This window comes from Carassius gibelio, chromosome A5 (genome assembly GCF_023724105.1).
Source record: "Carassius gibelio isolate Cgi1373 ecotype wild population from Czech Republic chromosome A5, carGib1.2-hapl.c, whole genome shotgun sequence".
Lineage (NCBI taxonomy): Eukaryota > Metazoa > Chordata > Actinopteri > Cypriniformes > Cyprinidae > Carassius > Carassius gibelio.
In genome coordinates this window covers 22319370-22344037 of record NC_068375.1, presented here as the reverse complement: position 1 = coordinate 22344037, position 24668 = coordinate 22319370, and the positions used below count along the sequence as shown (strand labels likewise).

General features: G+C 37.8%; 2 protein-coding genes across 4 annotated transcripts in view; one reads left to right on the top strand and one right to left on the bottom strand.

Annotated features, from left to right (window-relative positions):
• The window catches only part of LOC128003025 (BMP-2-inducible protein kinase), a 32265-nt gene extending 13609 nt beyond the window's left edge, over window positions 1-18656 (top strand). Inside the window, exons 2-16 of one of the 2 annotated variants that reach the window (XM_052592492.1) lie at window positions 2167-2285; window positions 2366-2471; window positions 2966-3108; window positions 4237-4358; window positions 5190-5271; window positions 6217-6349; window positions 6606-6709; window positions 6801-6880; window positions 6976-7124; window positions 7207-7403; window positions 8786-8911; window positions 9891-10054; window positions 10685-10839; window positions 10988-11107; window positions 16143-18656. In XM_052592492.1, the coding sequence (XP_052448452.1) occupies window positions 2167-2285; window positions 2366-2471; window positions 2966-3108; window positions 4237-4358; window positions 5190-5271; window positions 6217-6349; window positions 6606-6709; window positions 6801-6880; window positions 6976-7124; window positions 7207-7403; window positions 8786-8911; window positions 9891-10054; window positions 10685-10839; window positions 10988-11107; window positions 16143-17518 (3176 nt within the window). In that variant the 3' untranslated portion in view covers window positions 17519-18656. Of the gene's footprint in view, window positions 1-2166; window positions 2286-2365; window positions 2472-2965; window positions 3109-4236; window positions 4359-5189; window positions 5272-6216; window positions 6350-6605; window positions 6710-6800; window positions 6881-6975; window positions 7125-7206; window positions 7404-8785; window positions 8912-9890; window positions 10055-10684; window positions 10840-10987; window positions 11108-16139 lie in introns of both variants that reach the window. The other variant, XM_052592491.1, reaches the window with a different exon arrangement.
• A 57-nt stretch (window positions 18657-18713) lies between these two features.
• LOC128003166 (progestin and adipoQ receptor family member 3-like) lies at window positions 18714-23589 on the bottom strand. Of its 2 annotated transcripts, none has more exons than XM_052592500.1 (4): window positions 22892-23589; window positions 20673-20870; window positions 20082-20172; window positions 18714-19875 (listed from the first exon to the last, which is right to left on the bottom strand). In XM_052592500.1, exons 1-4 carry the CDS (start codon window positions 22892-22894, stop codon window positions 19736-19738), a joined length of 432 nt encoding a protein of 143 aa, XP_052448460.1. In that variant the 5' UTR covers window positions 22895-23589; the 3' UTR covers window positions 18714-19735. The 2 variants fall into 2 exon arrangements, with proteins under 2 accessions (XP_052448460.1, XP_052448462.1); XM_052592502.1 differs by lacking the exon at window positions 22892-23589 and adding an exon at window positions 22732-22811.
• Window positions 23590-24668: the final 1079 nt, after the last annotated feature.

Sequence of the window (24668 nt, the reverse complement as noted above, 5' to 3'; positions counted from 1 at the left end):
TAATAAATCGTTGCATTGACACTGTTATCGATTAGCAATGAGCTCTTTTACTCAGAAGCGGTGCTTCGTTTAACAGAGCGGCCATATTGAGCATTTCATTTTTCTCCATTCAAAACTATACTCGTGACAAGTCTTGTTTATTTTACTGCCTTTAACATCACTAGAGTGACATTTACCATTTTAAAGATTAAGTTGATGTTTTGATAAAAAAAAAAAAAAATGAAAAGGTAAAAAAAAAAAAATGCATACAGGGATGAATATTTTACAACAAAATCAATAAAAATGCATAGTTGTATTTAGAAAATAGGTAAGGTGAATTTCCATATTATGTTAATCTGAAGTCTTTAAGTCACAAAAGCAATTGTTTGGGGGGATTTCTCTGCAACACGTTTTTTCTCCACCTCTTCAAGGTCCTGATTAGTTGGTCTCCATACGAATACTTTTTCAATTCAGGGCGGCTAAACAAGCATGAGTTTGTTACGCAACAAGGGCAGCATTGTGGGTCCTCCTTTGTGTCAGGGCTGAGGGCCGCTCCGTGACTCAGCATGCTGTAAATGAGAAAAGACTTGCCAGTCATACGTTGCCAGGATTCATTCACCCTGGAACTGATGGGAGAAGTGTTGTGGAGGCATGGCGTCCTTCTTCACTGCATGTTGTTTCAGAGCTCTTCGCCACTGTGTAGGCAGTCAGTACTCCCATTCATTGAGTTCTGATGAAGCACAGAGGCTTAAGCCAGGTGGCTAGATCTTAAATGTTGGGCTTTATTTATAAAGTGCCTTTAAAAGTAGCTTTTCAAAGCACTGATATATATCAATATATGCACAATATAATCAATACAATAAATAAAATCAGCAAGCAATTGCAAGTAAAAAAACAAAAAAGGTCTTAAGTAGAACTAAAAACATCATAATTCTGAACTTCCCTAAGTTCAAGAGGCAGAGAATTCCAAAGGACAGGAGCATAGAAAGAGAAAGCCTCATCACCCATAGATCTTAGACGTGTTTGAGGAACAACCTTTGAGCTTTGTAAAAATCGATGTGTTTCAGAAAGGAGGGGTATCCATGTCATATGGCCCTTTTAATCATGACAGCCATTATTGTGTTTTTTCCCTTTTATCTTAATATCTGGTGTATGGCTTCAGAGGAGTTACAATTTTAGCACACAAGTTGTGTGAATTACTTTTATGGAAGTTTAAAGATGCTTTTTTTTTCTTAATTTTTGAAGTTGTGTTCCACAGAATAAAACCGGTCACATGCGTGTGGAATAATACTGAGAAAATGTCAGAATTTCATTTTTAGGTGAACAAACCTTGTTAGGTTGTCTTTCTCCTAAGGCGACTGCCAACAGTGAGCCAATCCCTAACTTGGCTTAAGACTGCCTCTATTCCATCATACTTTCCTCCTGAAAATGCATTTCATGTATTGAGCCATGCTGGAAGGACATTTTGAACTGTCTGTCTCGTTAAAAATGAACAAGAGTAACAGAGGGTCACACAGAAGATGCCTGAACTCATCTCGGGTTGATACAAAGTTCAGCCTCTTCTGTCCTTTAAATTCTGTCAACTCATTCAGCCAGGAGCACTTCCAGCTTTCGACGAGAGAAAAAGAAAACTAAAGCAGAATGAAAGAACTCCATTACAAAAGGTGACTTCCATGTTCTTCAAAAATGAGACGTGGGCAGTAGTAATGGGTTTTAAATTGTTCATTTCCGACTCTCGTTTATGGTGCACAGTGCTACCCACAACTCGTTCTGTTGAAATGGCAATGCAGTTGCTGCCAGTGACATCAGCCATTTTGCTATCCATCACCATCTCTCCAGATCCCCACCCTTTATAGACATGTCAATAAACCCACACATAAAACATGTTCATATTTTTGTTTTATATATTTATATTAAAATAGAAATAAAATTGAGAGTAATAAAGCAATTACGTGTTATTTTTATTGTTGACCTTATTTTTTTTTGTCCACAATGTATTGTAGAATCCTCCTGAAGTTCCTCTTTGAATTAACTTTGTTGGGGAAACTCAAAATGTGTGTTTTTATTTGTGTGTACAACTGTCTTTTGTCAAGTAGATGTTCTCAGTGTCAATTGCTTGATGTTTATCAGTGGGCAAATGTATGGCGTCTGAACTAACCATCTGTATTTGTGTGTTTGTGTATCCAGGAGGTTTCTCCATGGTGTTTCTGGCCCGCACACACAGTGGAGTAAGATGTGCCCTGAAAAGAATGTATGTGAACAATGTCCACGATTTGAACATCTTCAAGCGGGAGATCACAATCATGGTGAGTCGAGCTGGGGTGTGTCGTTTGGGTGAGTACACCAGGATATCACGTTTCCAAAAGCTTTTTTTATGTCCCCCTAGAAAGAGTTGTCGGGCCACAAGAACATTGTGCGGTATCTGGACTCGAGCACCAATGCGGTCGGAGACAGTGTCTGGGAGGTTCTGATTCTGATGGAGTATTGCAAGGGTAAAACAGCTTCCAGTTAAACTATGTTCTAAACATTTTGCGCACTAAACATTATCATTTTTAATCAGATTTCCACACAACTTTGTAGAGACAGCTGTTTTAAAGGACTGTTAACAGAACAAAACATCCTGAATTTAGAGTATTTCTGATTAAGAGACAGTACTTGGTTTGAAGATTTGGTTTTTGAGGCGTTGAAATGGATCTGGTTTCCGCAGCCAACTGATCAAAATGTTGCTATCGTTCTAAAAACTAAAACAATCAAATTTAGTTTTTTGTTATTTTTATGTAAGCTTTATTGCTGATTCAAAATATGAATACATTTTGAAGCTTATTTAAAATATGAATAAATACTGTACTAGTATATAAATAAAACTAAAATAGCATTGAACAATTAAACTGGATTATTTTAAGATCTCGGTTTGCCCGCCAGTCTCCTGAAATCCCTAATCTGATCCTGCTTTGTGTGTTGACTGAATGAATGTGTTGCCATCCAGCTGGTCAGGTGGTGAAGCAGATGAATCAGCGGCTGCATATAGGATTCACAGAAGCGGAGGTGCTCAACATATTCTGTGACGCATGTGAAGCTGTTGCCAGACTCCACCAGTGTAAAACTCCAATCATTCACAGAGACCTAAAGGTACAGGAAAGAAAATTGCTTTATATTTCTAAGCAATATAATGTAAATGCCGTTATTTTAAATGGTTCACTGAAGGTGTGAAGTTGTAGGCACAAGTACAGACACGTCTGGCATTTTTGTCCGTGTGATTTTATACATTTTGGAGAGCAAGTATAAGGCACTCTGGCTAATCACTCGTATTCTTTTGTCTGACTGAATTAGCCTGGCTGAAAGGGTATATTGAGGACACTCCTTGTCAGTTTAGGGAACCATGTGCTGAGCGTTCCAGTTCAACACACTAATACTAGACATGATCTCTCAAACCAATTACTCTGTTCACAAACATTATTAATGGCAAGCATTAGCGCAACACAGGCAAAGACAGGCATGCAATGCAGTGTCTGTGAATAACAGCAGTGCTTGAAAGAAGCAAGGCCGCCCTTTTGGCAGAAAAGTGTGGGAACAGGCCAGTGGTGCCATTCAAACAAACACTTTTTCCCACCAGTCAAAACCAGTCACAGTCTAAAATAATTGGCAAATTATTGAACACTGAAGTGGAAGCAATTTGTTCACTCATTTGTCATAGAGGGATTTCCTCATATTGTTGATTTTCTTATGACATAAGGTGATGAGGACCACTGGTTGTCAAGAACAAAATAAATGGTGTAAATGTACTGTAATAGTCAGTTCAGGTCTGCTGAAGACATACGATTTGTGTGGACAATTTTGTTTGATGTTTCTGTCAATATAATATTATTTTGCAAAGAAGCATGCATGTTCTGTAAATACTTGCTCAGGATATTCCAAATTGACTAGTTGTAACTGGTTTACTTCCTCTTTTTGTGTCTTTGTGCATTAACCCATTTAATCCCATGAGTGACATTTGTGACATTTAGTACTAAACGTACTAAAAGGAATTGACGTTTTTTTTGGCACATTGTCAATAAAGAGTGCATACTGTCTTTAATGTAAAATATCAAGTTTGTGCCTTTTAAAAATGTCTGTGTATAATGTAATAATTATGTTTAAATGAAGTACTTCATTAAATGTCCTTCTTCCTCTCCTGCCTCTGTCACTTGACCTATTAAAAATTATAGTGCTTCTACTTAAAGATCACCAACAAGTGTGTGTGTGTGTGTGTGCTGACAGGTAGAAAACATTCTCCTAAATGACCAGGGAAACTACGTCTTGTGTGACTTTGGAAGTGCCACACATAAAGTTCTGCTTCCACATAAAGATGGAATAGCAGCGGTGGAGGACGAGATCAAGAAGTAAGAATTTCCACAGAACAGTGTGGAGTTCTGTAATACAGTGGGGAATTTTTTACAAATATTTTGTTGTGTGTGTGTGTGTTACCTACAATGATTGTATAGTTTGGGAAAATGTCAAGCACTTACTACTTACGATTACATCTCTCTGGATTACTTAATACATTTAATATACTTTCAAAAGTAATTAATTCCTGTGGCAAAGTTTAATTTCTGGCAGCCATTATTCTTCAGTGTCACATGATCCTTAAGAAATCATTCTAATATGCTGATTTGGTGCTCAGGAAACATTTCTTATTAATGTTGAAATGGTACTGCTTAATATTTTCATGAAAACCGTGATCATTTCTAGATAATATATACAATGTTTAAAAGAACATAATTTATTTAGATAACAAACAAACAATTTTGTAACATTGGAAATGTCTTTACTGTTACTTTTAATCAATTGAATGTGTCCTGATCCAGATTTAATTGTGTGTGTGTGTGTGTGTGTGTGTGTGTGTGTGTGTGTGTGTGTTTTGATAGAATGCTATGTATTGTAGTTCGAGAGTGTCAAACTTTTTTTTTTTTTTTTTTAGAGAAAATTGGTGTTTTTTTTATTTTTTTTTTACACCAAGTTACAGAAAATGGGTGTTGCCCCAGAGCAGTGGGTGGATTTGCGGTTTTGTGAAGCTCATTGGTGCATCAGATTTACAATTTGTGCCTGTAATCTTGAAGAATTTACTAAATGTTTTAAGCTTGTCTAGATGATGTAATTTCTTATTACTAGTTCTGGTGTGTCAGAAAGTTAAGTCTTTTAAACCTTGGATTATTTTCATTCTTCTCTGCTAGGTACACAACTCTGTCATACCGTGCCCCAGAGATGATCAACTTGTACCAAGGGAAAGCCATCACCACAAAGGCTGATATCTGGGTATGCACTGAACACAAACATACAAACACACGCGCAGTCGCACACACAGACACAGACGCACATTCTCCCCTGTCTCTCTCTTCCTCATCTCCACCCACTCATTCTCTTTTATGTCCCTCTTTCTCTCTCTCTCGTCATTCTCCAGAACATTACACAAGCTGGAGAGCTGGTTTGGTCAGACTGACACAGCAGACACAGATGCCTAACCGGTTTGCTGCATAAATAAGGGCTCTTAGGAGTGTGCTTTACAGCCATCCTTGAAATCCTGGCTTTGTTTCAAAGTTGGTTCCTTTGTTGTTTTGCTTTGTCATGAAAAATCGAGGCATGCATCAGGGTGCGGTGGTGTAGAATCGAGTAGATTTTTGTTTTTTAAGTTACAAGATGCAATCAGTCACATTTCAGACATGTTTACTAGAGATGGGGAGCAGTGTTATGAGCATGTGGACCTGATGGAAAGCATTAAAGAAAAGAACTTCCTGATTTCTGTCAGTGATGTAAAGGCAGAAATGAGGACCTCGTGAAGGCAAACTTCCTCTTTAACTTTAACATGCTTTGAAAGATATCTTAGCCTCATTTCACAGCTCCTTCTTCCAAACTAATGCTGGGCAGAAAAGAAACGGTCCACCCACAGTTCCATGATAGTCCTTCAATGGAAAGGTCTCATTGTGATAAATTTCACCAGTGCAAATGGTTGCAGTTCTTGGTCAACATGTCAGAACTTGCTTGGGTAGGACGAGGAAATGTATGGCAGTACTTCCTGCCCATTTGCAGCATCTGAAAATAGAAGGAATTCTCAGAATTCATCTTATACAACATAGAGCAGCTGTCAGCCTTTATAAGTGTTGTCACGGTCGGTGCAGTATTTGCTTATTAGAGCAATGAAACCTGATGTGTTGAATGGTTTTGTGTGGAATTACAGTTTTTTGTTTTCTCTCTCTTTCCCAGGCACTTGGATGCTTGTTGTACAAGCTGTGTTTCTTCACACTTCCATTTGGGGAGAGTCAAGTTGCCATATGTGACGGAACCTTTGCTGTTCCGGACGGTTCGAAATTCTCCTCCAAGTTGCACAGTTTAATGAGTAAGCAGCTTTTAAATATTCCCAAGAGGTTTGGAATTATTTTGTGGAAGATTGTGTAATATGAGTGTATGAGGGCTGTGGTAAAGTTTTGATGTTAAGTTAGACACTAGCTCCACCCTCTGGTTGTATAGAGGTACTGCACAAATGGCATGTATTAGTGTTTTTTTTTTTTGGTGAGCTTCTCCTAAAAGCACACTCAGGTTGAACATACGCACCCATAAGTCATCGGAGAACTGTTTATTTTTCTTTGTCACAGGATACATGTTGGAGCCTGATCAAGAAAAGAGACCTGACATCTATCAAGTTTCTTACTTTGCCTTTCGGTTAACTGGAAAGGAGTGTCCAGTGCCAAATCTCTTTGTAAGTTACTCACGCAATTTAATTGAATTTAAACTTTCATATGATTTAAGAATTATGAGTAATTAACAAGTTTTTGTTTTTGGCCTCACAGAGCTCTCCCCTTCCCACCTCACTTCCAGAGCCCCTTACTGCTAGTGATATTGCTGCTAAAAAGAGCCTGACAAAAGCCAGGTAACATTTTAGAGCTTTGTATGTGACTTTCATGCTGTTTGAATCCAACTAACCATTTAAGTAGCCTGTTTTCACCTTATTTCTTTTATCATTAGAATAACAGATTCAATCGGACCAACCGAAACATCAATCGCACCCAGGCAAAGACCCAAAGCTGCAAATAGTAATGTTTTACCTTTGCCCAGCTCTGTAACTCCTGTGAAAATGACTGTATCCTCAGGTACAGTTAGCAACGGTCAGAAAGGTGAGCAATATAATCCACATTTTGGATGTTTTTTTTTTTCATTTAGAGACAGTAGCTTTGACTGTATTTGTTCTTATCTTAGCTTCTGGAAACGTGCAGCAGTCAGCTGCACAGATGCCAAGCAGCAGTCAACAGAACCGAGTGTTACAGCAGCTGCAGCCTGGAGACCTTCGACTGCAACAGCTACATCATCAACAACAGCAGCAGCAGCAGCAGCAGCAGCACAATATACACCATCAACAGCAAGTCACTGCACAGCAGCTGCAGTACATGCAACAGGTAATAAGAGGCTCAGGAAGTCTAGACCAGTGTGAAGCAGCTTTAATTAAAAAATGACTGTATTTAGGCACAAGTGCATTTTCAAGGGTTTATATATGCAGCAAATAAATATCTATATATAGTGTATTTTTATATCTTCACAGTCCCTCCAGAAAAACGCGAATTTTTTTTGTGATTGTTGCGGGCAAAAATCCTTGATTTTGCGGCAAGTTTTCTTAAAAAATGCGATGGAATATGCGGGATATTTGTGCAATTTTATGCGATGAACTTGCAAAAACTGCGGTTTGATGAAAAAGAGAAAAAAAGGTGATTCCCCCAACACCTTTTACATGTAAAGAGCAATTTCTTATTACTTCCTATGATAAGCGAGCATACTAAATCACAGAATATTTAAGTTGCAGTCTCTTACTGCAACGTAAATAATTTTACATACTACTAATATAATTACAACTGTAGGTTTTTGGTACTGTTCTGTAACAAAAAAGTGCAATCTTAAAACTGTAAAGTTGCATCAACTTCTGAATGAAACTACAACAGTGTTAGTAGCCTGGTGAGAAGGGGGTGTTGGGGGAATCACCTTTTTTTCTCTATTTCATCAAACCGCAGTTTTCGCAAGTTCTCACAGTATAATCTGCCTCCACTGTCATGTAACAAATCGGGAAACTGCTTCGCAAGTTTTTTGCTCTTATTTTAGTTGGCAAATAAGAATGATTTGCACACTTCAAGTTTCACCCTGGTTTCACCGCGGAGTTTGCAGATGATGTTCACGTCACGTAATTACGTCACTTCATAAGGTTCCCATGGCAATAGAGGGAAAATGGTGCTTTACATGTGTGAAGTAAACACAAAATTTTTCAACTTTCTGCTCATATATATGTGAGTTTTTTGCAACGAAAATACAGGGATTATGAAATCATGCTAGCCCCACATATTTTGCTTTCTGAAATTGGCAATTTATGCGGCAAAAGAGCGGCGTATTTGAAAAAAATGCAACCCCGCATAAATATGCGGCCTTTGGCTGATTATGGATTAAATCAGGCGATCGCATAATCGCGTTTTTCTGGAGGGACTGTCTTCAGCGTGTTATAAACATTCATCTATAGTAAAAATTGTTATTTTTTATTGTTTTGTTTTTAAGGAAAGACTTACTAATTTGGGAATATTTGTCTGTATTAGATTTAGAAATGAATGTATGCCATTGTCAACTATAATGTAAATTTGTAAATCCGCAATTATCCATGGTATAAACTATCCTGTTACTACTCGGTAGAAACTGGCATAATTAACTGCGTTACTAAACATTAAGAAGCATAAATGTAACCCCCACGCTCATCACAACAGATTGTTCACTGACATCTCTCTCTCTCTCTCTCTTTTCACAGTATCATCAGGCCATGCAGCAGAGCCTTCAGATGCAGCAACAGCAGATGCTTCAGCAGCAGATGATGATGCAGCAGCAGCCCATATATCAATCTCAGCAGCAACAGCAGGCCCACTACACTGCCTTGGTGAGACACCTCATACACCTGGGACATTAATGGCTGGGCCATTTGTTTACTATTTAAAGAGGAGTTGTTCCAGATTTTAAATAGATGCAGTTCTAATGTAGGAGAGATTTATAAAGAATGCTGTGAAGGAATTTGAAATGCATTCAGGAGGATAGTGCTGCTTTAAATATAAATGTAGCCAGTATGTGTATGTCAGTAGGTTAGGTTGTATATTGTATTTAATAAATAATTTTAAAGTCTGAAATGAGATGTCTTTGCCTTAAATATTCATTTAGCCCTCCGAACTAAGGCAGTCTTCTGTGCCAACTGTATTTCCATCCAAGTGAAGTCGCCCAGTCGTATCCGTTAATAATTCCTTTGAATTGTATTTACGTTAAAACAGGAAATGTTGCTAACCGACTTTTGCTAAATACATAATGTTAAGGTGGAGCAGTTTTTAGCTCATTTTCCACCGAACGATTACCATCTGTTTAATTTCAGATGCAATCTGCTCCATGCAAAACCATCAGGGGATTGAATGGGGTGGTGAAATCGACCGATTTTCTGTGTTAAATCATAGCATATGAGGCTATTACACTGTAGGGAAATTCGAAGGCCTCTGTGGTGCTCTTTCTGTCTGTGTGTCGCTTTCATTGTGTCTAGAAAAAGCACACTTTTCTCTGTGTTTAGCAAAAGTTAAGTAAGGGGTGATGCACAGCCATCTATTTAGTGATTATCACAAAATACCCAGGATGACCAGGTCTTGTGTTTTGCTGAAGGGTTTAATAATATGCAGTATTGGATATTATATCCTGCTTATTACACAGCTGCTCGCCAAATAATAAATAATAATGGACATGAAAGTAGCACCATTATGTTGTCAGAGTGCTGATCTGAAGATTGGGGAGCATTCGCACACCACAGCAGGCACTGTTTAAACCTGCTTAGAGAAATAGGGTCACAGTTTACTAAACGGAGTTTATTTGTTGTCTCCTTACAGATGCTTCAGTACCAGCAGGCCTTTGTTCAGCAGCAGCAGCAGCAGCAGCAATGTGCTCCAGTCCAACAGGTGACCTATATCTCCCCTCTGGAGTTCCAGACCCCACTGGGCTCCTATAACCCTGCCGGACCTTCTCCAGTAGAGATCCCCTTTGCTAACATCAGGTAAGCGTGTTGGACATTATTACTGATGTACATCTCTATAGTCAGTTTGTCACACTGAGTGAAAATGTACTGCTGTCATTAAATTTCACAGTAGAACGTACACTACTATTGAAATATTTGGGGTTGTTTTATTTTTTTATGTTTTAATTTTTTTTTTTATGGTTCATTTAATGGGTTATGCTCACCCACGATGCATTAATTTGATCAATAAAGCAATTATATTTGCTTTGCCAAAGATTTGTATCGTGAAAAGCACTATAAAAATAAACTTGAATTGAAAACTTGAATTAAATATTGTGAAATATTATTATTATAATAATAAATAATATATTATAAATTTTAGCCATTACCTCAGTCTTCAGCGTCATATGATCCTTCACAAATGTTATCATCATCAATGTTGGAAACAATTTTGGTTAATGTTTTTGTAGAAACCATTGATTCAGAAAAAGAACAGCATTTATTTGAAACAATTTTTAGTATCGTTTATGTCATTTTTGATCAATTAAATGTGTTCTATCGGGAATAAAAGTTCTAATTTCTATACATGAAAATCGCTGTCTATATATTGACTCATTAACGTGTAGCTCTTAAAGTGTCTTGACATTTTTCTTTTTTCTGTTGTTGTAGAAACCCAGTGTCCACCGGGGGTGTTATGAGCCCTCCTCCCCAGACTGTCAATAACCCTCTTGATATGTCTGGTTGGAACCCATTTGGAGAAGACAATTTCTCCAAGCTCACAGAAGAGGAGCTTCTCGATCGAGAGTTCGACCTTCTAAGAGCAAGCAAGTGTTTCCGTTTTTGAGTCTGTTTTAGAATTGCATCCACACCTCCATCCTCTTCTAGTATTCTATTCTACACCCTCTCCAGCAGAGGGCATACACATCCTGCTTTATTCCTGCACTAACCTTTTAGTTCCCCTGTTCCCCACAGAAAAGCCAGTAGAGCGATCTCTCGGCATGGAGGCCAGCAGCATAGACAGACAGCAGCCGGTGCTGCAGCCCTCACTCCCTGAGGATCCATTTGGCTCTGTGCCGTTCCTGGCCAACGCAGGCAAGTTCTAGCAGCCGGCTCTCAAAGGACCCTCGCCAAAGTTCCCTGTTTACCGTCCTCCTCTCTCCTCATATCTGTGCTCCCCTATTCCTGCTCTTCCCGACCCCTTTCCGTCTCTCTGCTCATTGGATGTGGCCCCTCTACACCACATATCAGTCACATCTGGAGTCAGGAGACAGACAAAATCAGTGTTACCATTTATTCCTTTAACCACTTTAACTGCATACATTTTTTAGAGGCTTACAATCTTGACATTGTTTAAACAAACCCTGTATTAGTCTTAATTAACTTTTTTGTTTTTATTTCTCACTGTTCATTAGGTATAGACAAAGATTATGATTTGATGAAATGTGATTAAATACTATATCTCTGGTACCATATACAAATATTTATATATATGTATATAGCCAGCCCCCCACTCCCCCCCAACAGGCTGGAAATAAGAAACCGTAAAATGCAAGCATAGAAATAGGGAGAATTTGCAGATTATAAATTAAAGCGTATGTATCAGTTGGAACTATAAGCGATAAGAAATATAAACTTGCATATGTTGTTTTTAGTGTTATTCTAGAGATTTTTACTTATCGAATCACAGCTTTATATCAACTCCATGCTTGTTGCTGGTGCCTTTATTTTTTTTCCTTACTGTTATTATTTGTTGCTTCAGCTTTTGTTTGTCTTTGCACTGGCTATATTATTATTGTAAATGATGCCATGTTCTTTTCACATTTTTGCATTTTTAAACAACATTTTAATAGGTTGAGTTTTAATCAGATAGTTTGAGGTAACTCTTATATAGTGCTGCAGTTTCAATGCATTATGTAAAAGTGAATTTTACTCGACTTGTTTAGATTTTTTTTTTTCCTGGGGACTAACATTTTTAACATGAAAACTTGTTTTTCCTTTAGTTAAGAAAAGAAAAGTTTAAGGGAATTTTCTTTCTTTTTTCTATTATTTTGGCATTAACATTTTTCGTCAAAGGCATCAGGTTGGCATGATAGAATAGATTTTCAGATTCTTGAACAACCTTTTCTTTTCTTTAGATCAGTTATTAGCAATGTTTTGTGCTTGATAGCAAATAGTTTGACAGAAAAAGTGAGTGCCAGAAGATCTCAGGTACAATTTCCATAGACCTTAAACCATAGAAAATTTCCAGCGATCCTCACATTCCCTTTGTTTTCTTTTAACATGCCAATATTTCATGGAGTTGAACACAAGAAGTCTCTCTCCTCCAGTGTTAGAGTTGGCTTAAAATTCCTCATCGAGACCTCATTCCTCATTTTTTCCTTTCTGAAATTTACTGTGAAAATACTTTAAGTTGCCAATTTAGGGAACTTTGGCAGGTTAACTTGGAGTGAGGTTAGCAGAAACTGTTGCATCTACAGAAGCAAGGAAGAGTTGGCAGCCCTTTTTTTCCTTTCTTTTGCATAATTTGTTTTATTATTATGTAGCCTATGCTAGAACACTTTTCTGGTCAGACGTGATGTTTTCCATAGAAAACACTACGTCTAAGAATGTATGAGCCTTTTTACATGTTAACACTGGTTTTCACACCACAGACAGATAACATGATTTGTTTCTGTCTCATCCATAATGGCAGCATTGAGCCTTAATTAATGGCAAATGTCACATGGATTTATTGTCAGTGCATGCATTCAGAGGTACTTGCTCAGTGAATTAAGTGATGGTTTACATAAGGGCTTGCCATAATGTTTACTTAACTTTTATTTTCCCAACGGTAAGTTGACCAAAATGTTAAGCAAATCCGTATTCTGGATTCCTAATTGTATGTACTCATTCATCTCATCGCCCACTCAAGTTACTTTGCTTTTTCTGGTAACATTTTGTGTTTTCTTTTTAAAGTTTAATGTTTTTGTTTACCATTCTGTATTAGATAAAGACAGCCAGTTTCAGAGACCTCTTGACTGAGTGGGATATTGGTGGACAGTTAAAGCTGACAGACTTGTGAACACATAACTTGTATTAAAAGACTTTTGAGCCATATTTTGAACTAATTGTGCAAGTGTAAGCAGAACAGTTGTTGAGAGACTAATTCTACTTGAGTATACATTGGAGTTAAAGGTTCCTTTTTGTTTTTAGCCTTTCTTCGTTTTTTTCTTCGTTTTGTTAACGCTAATACTAAAATTGCACAGGTGACAGTTTCTCCTACATCAGCTTTAATTTCAAGCAATCTGTTGCACCAGAGATCATGGTAAAGGAGTCTTAGCTATGTAACACTCTGTTTATGTTGCATATGTTCCTAAAGATGACAGGAGTTGATAGCTCCTCCATTCCTCAGTGACTTCTCATCTGTACATGCATACATACAGCATCCGTTGCATAAGCTGTTAATGATAATTGACAAACTGATGTAAATACTCATGTATCAAAATGTATTACTGAATGTTTCTTTATACAATGCTAATTATAAATAAAGCTTATTTTAAAGCGGTGTTATATTTGTTGATTTTTGTTATAGAAGCTCTCATATCGGGACCGTTTGACTAATGCTTTGAGAATAAGAAGTCTGGTGTCTTTCTTCCACCTTTATGCCACGAGCAAGATGATCCTCCTTTCATATAATAGAATGGCTGTCTTTGTCTAAAAGTTTATTCTGGACATATGACATTGATCGGTTTCATTTTTATTTTGGAAAAGTAATGTTAAGACCATGTTCATACAAAAAAAAAAAAAGTGTGTGTAAATGTAAGGATGAAGATGTTGCTACTCCCATCCCTTAACCCTTCAACTGTCACCCCCATTTTTGAACATGGACATGAAAGTAGACTATTCACACTTAAATTGTTATAATTCTAAACGCTTTTGAAAGACAATCTGCGGATTATTGCAGAAGTGAAATAATAATAAAAAAATGAAAACAAAGTTATATACATTTAAATTTACTGTAAAGAAAATGTACGGTACAATTTTTTAAATCATATTTTATATATAAATATTTTATAAAATGGTTTAATCCGAAAGTGCTATAAAATTAAAGCCATATGTCTAAATAAGTTGCTCCAAATTTTAAGTTGATATAAAGAAATGTAGGTTCATATGCAATTTTGTTTAGGCGTTATACCACAAACAGCCACCGGGTGCCATTGAAACTCCATTTAATTTTTTCAATGCATTTTTCTGTCACAAATGTATCAATTTCTTTCTCAATATTATTCCTTTTACAAAATAACCACCAAATATAGAATCCTGAGACTCAGACCTTTCCAACGATATGTATTTTGTCAAGATTTTGAAAAGTTGTAATTCTAAAAGTATAATTGTAATATGACACCTCCCACTAAGGGGGAGGAGCACGCTAAAATAATTTAAAGTATGATTTCCATGGTAACGCTGTGTCCGATTTCAAAATGGTTTTCTCAAGATGAATTTGGAGTGTTTAAATGAAGTGGCTTAAACATACCACCTTTGTCGCTGAACTTATATATATATATTTGAAGTTGATAAACTCTACATAATGAATCACTTGCTTGTACACTTTAGATCTGATAATGTTGAATGGGATACTATTGGAGTATATATAATTATTAGAATATGCTAAGTATTTGATGATGTATAAGGACCAATTATGTTTTGTGGTTGTATGCTTAATTATTTTGTTAAGCGTTGATAAAGTATGTAACTGGTTTTTGGAGGGGGAATTCAGATATTCTGTTTGCCTGGTAAAGTGGAATGTAGAACAGAGGCAATTGGACGTAATAAGGTAAGAGGGAACATGAACTATTGAAGCATATCACAGCTGTGACTAAATCATTTGCATATATTGCGATGACAAAAAGACAATCATCTTAGCATCTGCTGAGCTGGGGAAGGGAGGTGTAGCTTTCAGAGCAATATGATATTTCCATTCGTGCAAAGCGGGAAGAGGTCTGGACAGACTAGAGCCGTGATCAGCGTGTAATCGGATGAGCCTGGAAAAGAACACTCAATAAATGTCGTCTTCTGGTTGCGATCTTCTTATATGATTAAGGATGTTCCATTGTGCTGTGCTGTGATTGTTGTGTTCCAGGATGTAGGCGTGATTAGATGTGTTGTAATCCGGACAGTCTAAACAGTCTGCTCATATATTTTTTCCTCTAAGCTTCATATTTCTTTGATAAAGCACTACAGTTTCTTTCCCTCCTGTGCTGTTCTTGCTCTACTGCCCCCCATCCCCCGAGTTGCTGTTCTTGCTTGTCTTGTTATGGCTATAATTATTGTAGAAGTAGTAGTTGTTGTTGTTATTTAATTAGTTGTTTAACTTTGTTTTATTTATATATTTTTGGACTTGGTCATATTCATAGAACCGGGTTTGGCTAATTCTGTGTCTGGCTCTGCCAGTTTGGATGGATCTGTTGATAACAGATCTGCAGCTCTGCCTGCTCAGCAGGGGGAGGATGGCAGTGCCTGTTCATGTTGAGAATTTCAGTCTTTTGAAATTAGACAAATACCTCAATAATTATACATGTTGACAAATATTGTGATGGGCTGTAGCAAGATTAACTGATTTGAAAATGTCTTTTACATTTTTCAAAATCCTGCCTGAGGTCAAAAATGTGTCTTTCAAGCACTCAGTCAGGTGAGACTGAAATATAATACAGTTTGTCATCTCTGCTATGTCTGTCAATACTCAAATATATAGAAATTAGCCTTTTCTTAAAAATTTGTAATTGTAAAATTTAAAGGATTAGAAGCATCATTACACAAAACAATAATTATAGCTTTAACTGTATTATATAATGATGAGGCTTAGCTTTTTTGATTTTTTTTTTCTTGTCATTTATTAAATTCCAAGACTTCTAATCTTCTAGTTTCACTTTGTTTACTATAAGTTTTTGTATTTTTAACTGTTAAGTATTTTCATGTTTTTAATATTGTACAATTGTCATGGTAACGAATGCAAGTTTTCTAATTGAGTTCAGTAAATTCAGTGTGGAATAATTTTAAGTATGTGCGGTTTCTATGGGAAAGGCACTAGTCCCATGCTGTGTACTGTATATCAGACATTCATCGTCCATTTTCTATGTTCAATCAGCAGGAGCTGGAGTGCTGACAGCAGAGCATCCAGTTGAGAAGCTCAGTGTTGCTGTGACTGTTCAAGCCTCACAAGACGCAACCCGACAATCAGTCAAAGAGCACAAACCTGCAAAGAAAAGTAGCTCCAGCAGTTCAATGCCTCAGGAATCAGACAGTGATTTTGAGTCCGACCCGCCCTCTCCCAAAAGCAGTGAAGACGAGGAGGCCGAAGAGGAGGAAGGTCTCCACAGCGAACGTGAAGACACTGAACCTGAGAACCTGGGTCAGAGGCCGTTACTCATGGACTCTGAAGAAGAGATAGAGGAAGAGGAGGACAAACACAGCTCAGAATCAGATTGTGATTCGAGCAAAGCAAAACTTGGGTCGTCGAAGGAAAAGGCTGAAATTTTGCCTCCTAGATCTTTGGAAGCTGAATCTGGACCCAGTGTGATCCCTCCTCTCAGTTCGCCAAGTATAGTCATGCCCGTCGCGAGCATGGTGGATGTGTTTGGTGCAGTTCCTTTTGTTGGCAGTGGTCAGCCCAGAGTGTCACCGGAGAGCTTAGATATTTTTGGCAAAGCCCGTTTTAGGCAGGCTAGCCAGGAGGGCGCTACAGAAGAGATTGACGTATTCACCAAAGCTCCTTTCAACAGAAACCTCTCCAGGTCCAGCAGGAGTGGCGATGGACCCAGCGGCCAGACGCCACCCATTTCTCCCGACAGCGTGGATGTATTCGGATTCTCGCCTTTCCAACCTAGCCATGTAATACCTGCTTCTGGAAATCAGGAGGAGATCTTTGGCCGAGCACCTTTCGACGAAGCAGACAGTCCCCAGCAACAGAGGCAGAAGCAGCGCAGTCTTCAGAAACTCTCCTCGCGGCAAAGGCGCACCAAGCAAGAGGCCAGTGGCGGGAATGGGAAGCGACACCACAGCACGCCCACTAGCGGCAGGAAGAGCAACAAACCCAGTTTCCGTACACCCGAACGGGTTCGAAGGCACAAGAAAGTGGGCAGAAGGGACTCACAGAGCAGCAACGAGTTCCTCAGCACGTCAGACTCCAAAGAGAACATCAGTATTTCCCTGGGCGAGGTGATGGAAAAAGGAGATGTGTTGTCCTCGGAGGAGGTCTTTTTGGATCCGTTTGGAGCCAAGCCTTTTCATCCACAAGATGGCAGTCGACACGGTCAGCACCAGAGCTTGGGAGACAACAAAAGCGAGATCAATTCGACCAACGGTAGGCCGAGAACCAGTTCCCTACATAGCGTGTTTGATGGAAATAAGATAGATGACTTTGGAGCTGTACCTTTCACAGAACTGGTGGTCCAAAGTGGAGCTCCGCAAACTCCACAAATGGATCTCGACCCTTTCGGAGCTGCACCTTTCCCCTCAAAGCAGTGAATGTCTTGTCTTCCAGCACACATGCAGAGATGATACATACACCGCAACATAATGCAAAGTCCATGCCGTCTTTTGAAATGTCTTTTAAGCGACGGGAGCTTTGTGCTGTGATCTCTGTGTATGTGCACTCCATTGGGACATAGGCCTTTAAACTAGGTAACATTCAACTTTTGTATTTTTTCATGTATTTTAATACCTAACTGGACAGCTAAAACACATATTTTCCTTTTGGTGACTTAAGCCTGTGGTAGATGGACGTTTTCAGAAAGGCTTTCGAAGCATATTCTTTAGTCTTTACATGCTAGAAAGCATTATATGCTGCAATGCAATAATGCTCTGCTCATTGGAAATTATAGTACAGCATTTTGTAATTTGTATTCCATTGTTGACCACCGAATTGGTACAACTCCTATATAGCAACATGAAACACCATAAAGCCTTATCTGGGGATTCCCCACCCTGCTTAACAATACCTCGAATGCACAATGACTGTAGTTGCCTGTTTGTATCAATGGAATATCAATGGAGTGTAGGTCTTCTCCATTTTAATGTCATTCGCATAGATGATTTTATGCATATTTTTACATTTTAAATGCATTCAGTGTTTTAAAGCCTAAGGTTTCAATGTCTACATGAAAAGAGACTTGATTTAATGTTGCCTTTAGTAAACCGACCACACAAGAGAAGTTAAACTTGCAGTTTATTAGACAATAGTTATGACTCGCATAGAAATAATTCCTCAACCTGAAATAAACATCTTAATGTTATCAATGATTATAATAATAGGTGTTCCACTATATCTGTATTTACCAGTAACCTACAATCATGAGCAGTTAGCTCTTGTGGAAAGGCAATAGAATGAATGAATGTGTTCAATGCAATTTTGCGTATTTATACTGTATATCAGTCATTTGTTTGAAGCAATTTTTAACATTGACATTTTAGTCATGAAGGGTATCACAATTTAACTGATGAAAGGGCCATATAGATTCAGCATTTACACTAACTGAATATCTGCAATTTGAGCATTCAAGACCAAAAATCGACTTATTTTTGTTTCAGACGTTGCAAGATTTTTTCTTATGTAGTACTGTGCTCTTAACAATGCAATAAAATAGTTTTTTTGGAGGTCATTAAATTTTTTTGTCAGACGTTGTCATTAAAAGAACCCAAAACTGCACCAGGACAAAGTAAATGTTTATTCAGATGTACTGAAGAACCCATATCCCAACATGTAGTAAAAAATTCAAATAGTGTTACTTAATGCAGCATCATGATTCAATAACAGCTAACAAAAATAACATCATAAAATTAAGCATTAAAAATGCACATTGCGCTGTTTAAAAAAATGAAGTATAGCTGTACAGTTCACTGAAAGTTAACTGAAAACATGTAGCTGTATTTCACATTACAGTCCTAACTTTGACTTGATACCTCAACTGAGACAACCTGATGAAGACTCATACAGACTGGTGTGTTAAATGCATTAATTGCATGGAAAGATTTTTAAATTGCAGTTTGTTGGCAACAAAGTAAAAAATATTAAACAAGGACTCATCTGTCTATCAATACAAAAAAATACTGATGTATTACAAAAAGGCAATGCTGTGCAGCCACCCGCAAAATATATTTTCCACTTATGCGAGTCATTTTACCAATCTCTGAACAATTCACTGAACAAGCCCTATCAAATCTCTTTGGTTTATTCCATGTTGTAAATGAGACTATATGACTTAAGTCTCATTTAAACTATTACATAATGTACGTTTGAAAAAACATACAAAATTAATGTTTGCACAAACCCAACATAAATCAAAGTACAATTAAGCTTGTGAATGACTGAATCTTAGGTGAAAATACAATATTGAACAGACAGATAATAATACTATGAACGCTATTAGAACAATTAGTATGTAACAGACTTATTGGCCACATAACCTGCATGTTACCCAACAAGTACATCTGTATAAAATAGAAATGCACACAGACCCAGTGAAATGGTGCTCACCTTGATTTTTAAAAGCCTAACTAATTACCTCAAGTGCCTTTAATTTGTATTTAGACTGAAACATCACTTTACAAAATGCATAAAAACATTCAAAATAGATGACAAAAAAAAACCACCTCAATCTTATTATCTAAACAATATGTTTAAGCTTAAAGATCATTTAAAATGGTATACAACAGTCCTCACTGGTGTCCCTCGATCCCATAACTCTAGGAATGAAGAGGGTAGTCCGGGCAAGGGTGAGAGTGACGATAGTTGGTTATGAAAAGTGCAGACTGATGCCACCAGTAGAACATGAGCACCACTAAAATATGCCAGACCTGATGGCTGGAGCCCAAGTTCAGTTGACCTAGAGATGACAAAAGGAGCATTAAAGCGTTAATTAACTTGTCTGAGGCAGGTCCTCTCACACCATTTAATTAAGGCAGATGTGGCCCTTGGTTTAATGCATTACTCTAAAAACTTCTCTCCTTGGACACAAAAGTGACATGCAACCCTGCATTCATGTCAGTGAAATAAAGATGAAAGAGTAAGAAATATTATAATTCACAGTACCTGGGAAATAACGCTCTGGAACTTTGGACATGTAGAAGATGATAGCAGCTACGGCAAGTACATACATGATCAGCACTCTGGGGACAAATTCCTACCAAAAAATAAACATACCAATACCATCAATACCAACATGAATCAGTCAATCAATCAAGAAGTCTCTCTCTCTAACACTAAATATAAATATATATGCTTGTATGTATAGTAGTTGTGAAAAAATGGGTAAAGATCTGGTAAATATACATTTTAAAATATCAGTAATAACAATAATGATAATGTTGTAACTTCAAATTATATGTGTGTAAAATGTAATATATAAAAATATGTATGGTAAAATATATATAAAAACGGTAAAAGTCTGGTAAATATATTTATCATAATAGTAGTAATAATTATACTGCTTATATTTTCATAAATTACAGCTACTACTATTTTATTTTATATATATATATATATATATATATATATATATATATATACACACACACAGACATATTTGGGGGGTGGGGGGGTTGTCTGGCAATACTAATTTTTATTAATACGGTTGTTGTTTCTTAAGAATATCTATTAAAAAATAGTGAGGATGCCTTTTACCTGGACTATGTCTGAGCTGAAGCCCCCACTGAGCCAGATCCAATGACAGGTTGGGATTAGGCCATATCCCGTCACAGCACAGAATATAACTGAGCGAAGCTTCTGCCACTTCTTCGTCAAGTAATGAGGGTGTATCTGGGCAAAGAACACTGCCAACATCATGGCCAGAACGGTTACCAGGTACACCTGCCGCCAGTACTGCAGACAATTACACAAACCAGACAGAACTACATGAACCACAAACACATGGAAGTCATCTTAATGTGCACAACATAGACACAAAAAATCAGTTGTTCTGAAGGAGGATTAAAAAAAAAAAGTGTGTAAGAAAAAGCAATGGAGAAAGCGGTCCCTCTTTCTCTTGGGGCACTTGGCTGATTGAGTAGTCATCCAAAAAGCAAAGCTAAACACTTGGCACGGGGAGAGTGGAAATGGCTCACCCACGTGTGAATGTCATATGGTGGGGAACAGGAGTGACGGAGTGGGTCCACGAGCACCGCCATCTGCTTTGGGCTGGAGCAGATTTCTGCCACATTCTGGGGCACAATAAGCCAGCACTTCCAATATGTGGGGCCAATCATGTGGAGCAGCATGGCCAAAAGCGCTGGTGCTCGGCAAACAAGTGGGAGTAGAGGGGACGAGAGCAAGCAGCTTGCTCAGGATGTCCAGGATCCAAGCTTTCAGAAAACTGCACCAGAATCTTGAACAAAGAAGATTCCAAGCCAAGCGGCACCTCGTCGTTTTTATACCAGCGGAACAAATCTGCTCCACGGGGGATCCATTGTGCAAACTAACAGCAAAGGAGGAATAAACTATCGTACAACACAATCAAAGATACTCCAGCACAGTGTTACAGTAATCTCATGGGAAATGTCAAGATGCGACAGCTCTCAGTGTGTGCTCTTCTAACTTTCCTATTAAATGTTTAAACCATTCCTCGCTTTTAAGGGGAAAGTTAACCCAAAAATTAAAAATCTTTTATCATTTACTCACCCACGTCATTTCAAACTTTCTTCTGTGGAACACAAAAGTTGATATTTTGAAAAATGTCAAAGTCAATGTTGGCCAAAATTAGTTTTTAAATATTTATATATATATCTATATATATATATCTATATATATATATATATATATATATATATATTTTTTTTTTTTTTTTTTTTTTTTTTTGCAGAAAAGAAAAATGCATACGTTTAGAATGAAATGAGGGTGAGTAAATTATGTCCTAAGTGTCCTTTTCGGTATGTGTACTACAACTGAAATGGTGATTTTTCTTTACTAAACGCATAAAAAACAGCCTTTCCGTGTAGTATTCATAGCACACACACACCAGACTGTTTTCCCCAGGAATAGGTGAACTCTTGCACTGTATCTGTTGCACAGGTAACATATGCCCACAACAAAAGCAGAGCAACCATCTGCTGCTATAGACCACTTTGTGTGCTATACACCTCAAGCCACCTAATTAATCTACCCCTGTCCACATTGGCCATAGCCACCTATCACACACAGTGGATCAAGCTCTACCCATACACATATTACTTCACTGATGAAGTTATGGGAAGTTCACCTCCAGTACAGCCCACATCTCCACCTCCCCATGCCAAAATGGTTTAGTTTCAATATACTTTGGTAGTTCAGTACATTTCCATTCCACAACAAATACACAGTGACTTTTCCCATCAATACACAGACATTAGCAATCGACTCAAACATCACACCAAAATATGAAAGCTTATATTCACCACTGAATAAACATATTAGAAAGGTAATTGAGAATTTTTAATCTAACAATCCTGACTTCTTTTCTTGCAATTCTGAGATTTGGGCTGGAGCAGATTTCTGCCGCATTCTGGGGCCCAATAAGCCAACACTTCCAATATGTGCTATAATTCATGTTTACACAGAGGTGTCAAGTAACGAAGTACAAATACTTCGTTACTGTACTTAAGTAGAAATTTGGGGTATCTATACTTTACGTGAGTGATTATTTTTCAGCCGACTTTTTACTTCTACTCCTTACATTTTCAGGCAAGTATCTGTACTTTCTACTCCTTACATTTTAAAAATAGCTTCGTTACTGCTATTTCATTTCGGCTTGTTTTCATTCCGGCTTGTCATCATTCAAAAAAAAAAAAAAAAAAAACCTATCCAGATAAATCGCGCCAGCCGGATGGAGTGAATTTGATTGTGGTTGGATGAGAAGTATACACATATACCATTCCGACACCCTATTGGTCTTTACGCGATCCATCGCACCTGCACGTGATCCATCGCACCTGCACGTGACACAAATCACATCACAGTCCATCCAGGACATAGACAGTTTTGGGTTCGTTTATCAAAATATATATTTCTTAAAAGTAGGGTTGGGTATGGAACCGGTATCCGATCGCCTCAGAGTCAGTCCGCTTAAATTTCACATGAAACCAGCGTCAGACCGGTCTCCTCCCGTCTTTCAGCGCGCTCTTCAATCCGCAGAGGCGCAGACCGCGAACGGAGCAGCGCATGCGCACTTAAACAAACAGAGGACACAAGGTATGTGTTTATCGATAGATTGTTAGAATATCCATATCTGTGCAGTTCTTTGTCATAAATACAGTTTACAAAAAGTCACGAGGTAGCAGTCGGTTTCTCATCTGTAAAGTTTTCGCTCATCACACCACAGCCGTTTCCTCCAGCGAAAATCTAGCCTTTAACACATATGAACGAACACATACTTTAATTACACTTACTTAAATATACTTAATTTAATCATACGTACTTTATACATACACTACTGTGCAAAAGTCTTAGACACTTTAGTATTTTCACTTAAAAGAATGGTGTTCGGACAGTTATTTATATATTTTGCTGTAGTATGTCAGTATAAAATATCAGTTTACATTTCCAAACATTAATTTTGCCGTTGTCAAACTGCTTGTGCATTCAAAATCGCACTAGATTATTACTAAAATTAATGACCAACTGATATTTCCTACTGACACACTACAGCAAAAGATATAAATAACTGGCTTAAAACCCTTTTTGGGGAGAAAATACTATTTTTTCCATAAGACTTTTGCACAGTACTGTATTTTAAAAACGACATTGTTGCTACTTTATAAAGAATGACCATACAGTAATTCACAGAACTGATTTAAGACAGTGCCAGACAGCACTCATGTTAACTTTTATATCAGAGTGAGTGACAGATACAGTAGAAACATTATGTGTGCTTTTGTATTAAATAATGACCCAGATTGTGAAATACATTTATTAGCCTTAGATTAAGGGAAGCACAACTTGCACAACAAGCTATGGATTTATTTTAAATATTTGTAATGTTCTTTAAAGTTATCCATAGTTTTTTTGTGTTTCTTTTTTTTAAAGTATCGGTTCAGGCACCGTTTAGGAGCCGGTACCATTTTAAAAGTATTGAAAAGGCACTGGACCCTATTTAAAAGTTATTATTGTTTGATTTGCATAAAGTATCTGTCTTGACCTTACTACCTGTATTGAGAGGATAGAAACATCACACACAGCTGGATCTTCTCCAAACTCTTTACACTCATTCGTTTTTCCATTTCAATTCACCCTCTCATCCTCATGTTTCCTGTAGCAAGCCAACCTCCAAACACGGTTCTCCTCTATAGTGCCCATCATATGGCCCCCAACCAAGAGCAGGCATCAAATCCAATAACAAGGACAGAGTCATTCTTAGAAGAGGATGGCCAAGTTTCTTGCTGAGAAACTGAGTAAAAGACTTTGCCACCCTGGCAGCGGCCTCGCTAAGGCCCGTCAGTGCTCCCTTGCTCGGTCGCTTTTATTTATAATCTCCACCACGAGACATCTGCTGCCGTCGTGCCTTCTGTCCTTGCCGTCCATACAGAGGGTGCACATCAACATTTCCACCACAACCTGCACCAAAGTCCAGCTCACAGGCAGGAGACACCACACTTTGCTCGTGTCGACCCCACTCCCTGGAGACTGATCAGCACGATACGGGGGATGGAG

Bases quoted from the DNA above. Each gene is read 5' to 3' on its own strand.
- LOC128003166 (XM_052592500.1), bottom strand. The intron at 20,173-20,672 runs GTAAAAGGCATC...ATTTTTTGGTAG, and splicing joins TCAGCTCAGACATAGTCCAG to GAATTTGTCCCCAGAGTGCT. The intron at 19,876-20,081 runs GTACTGTGAATT...TGTCATCTCTAG, and splicing joins TCCAGAGCGTTATTTCCCAG to GTCAACTGAACTTGGGCTCC.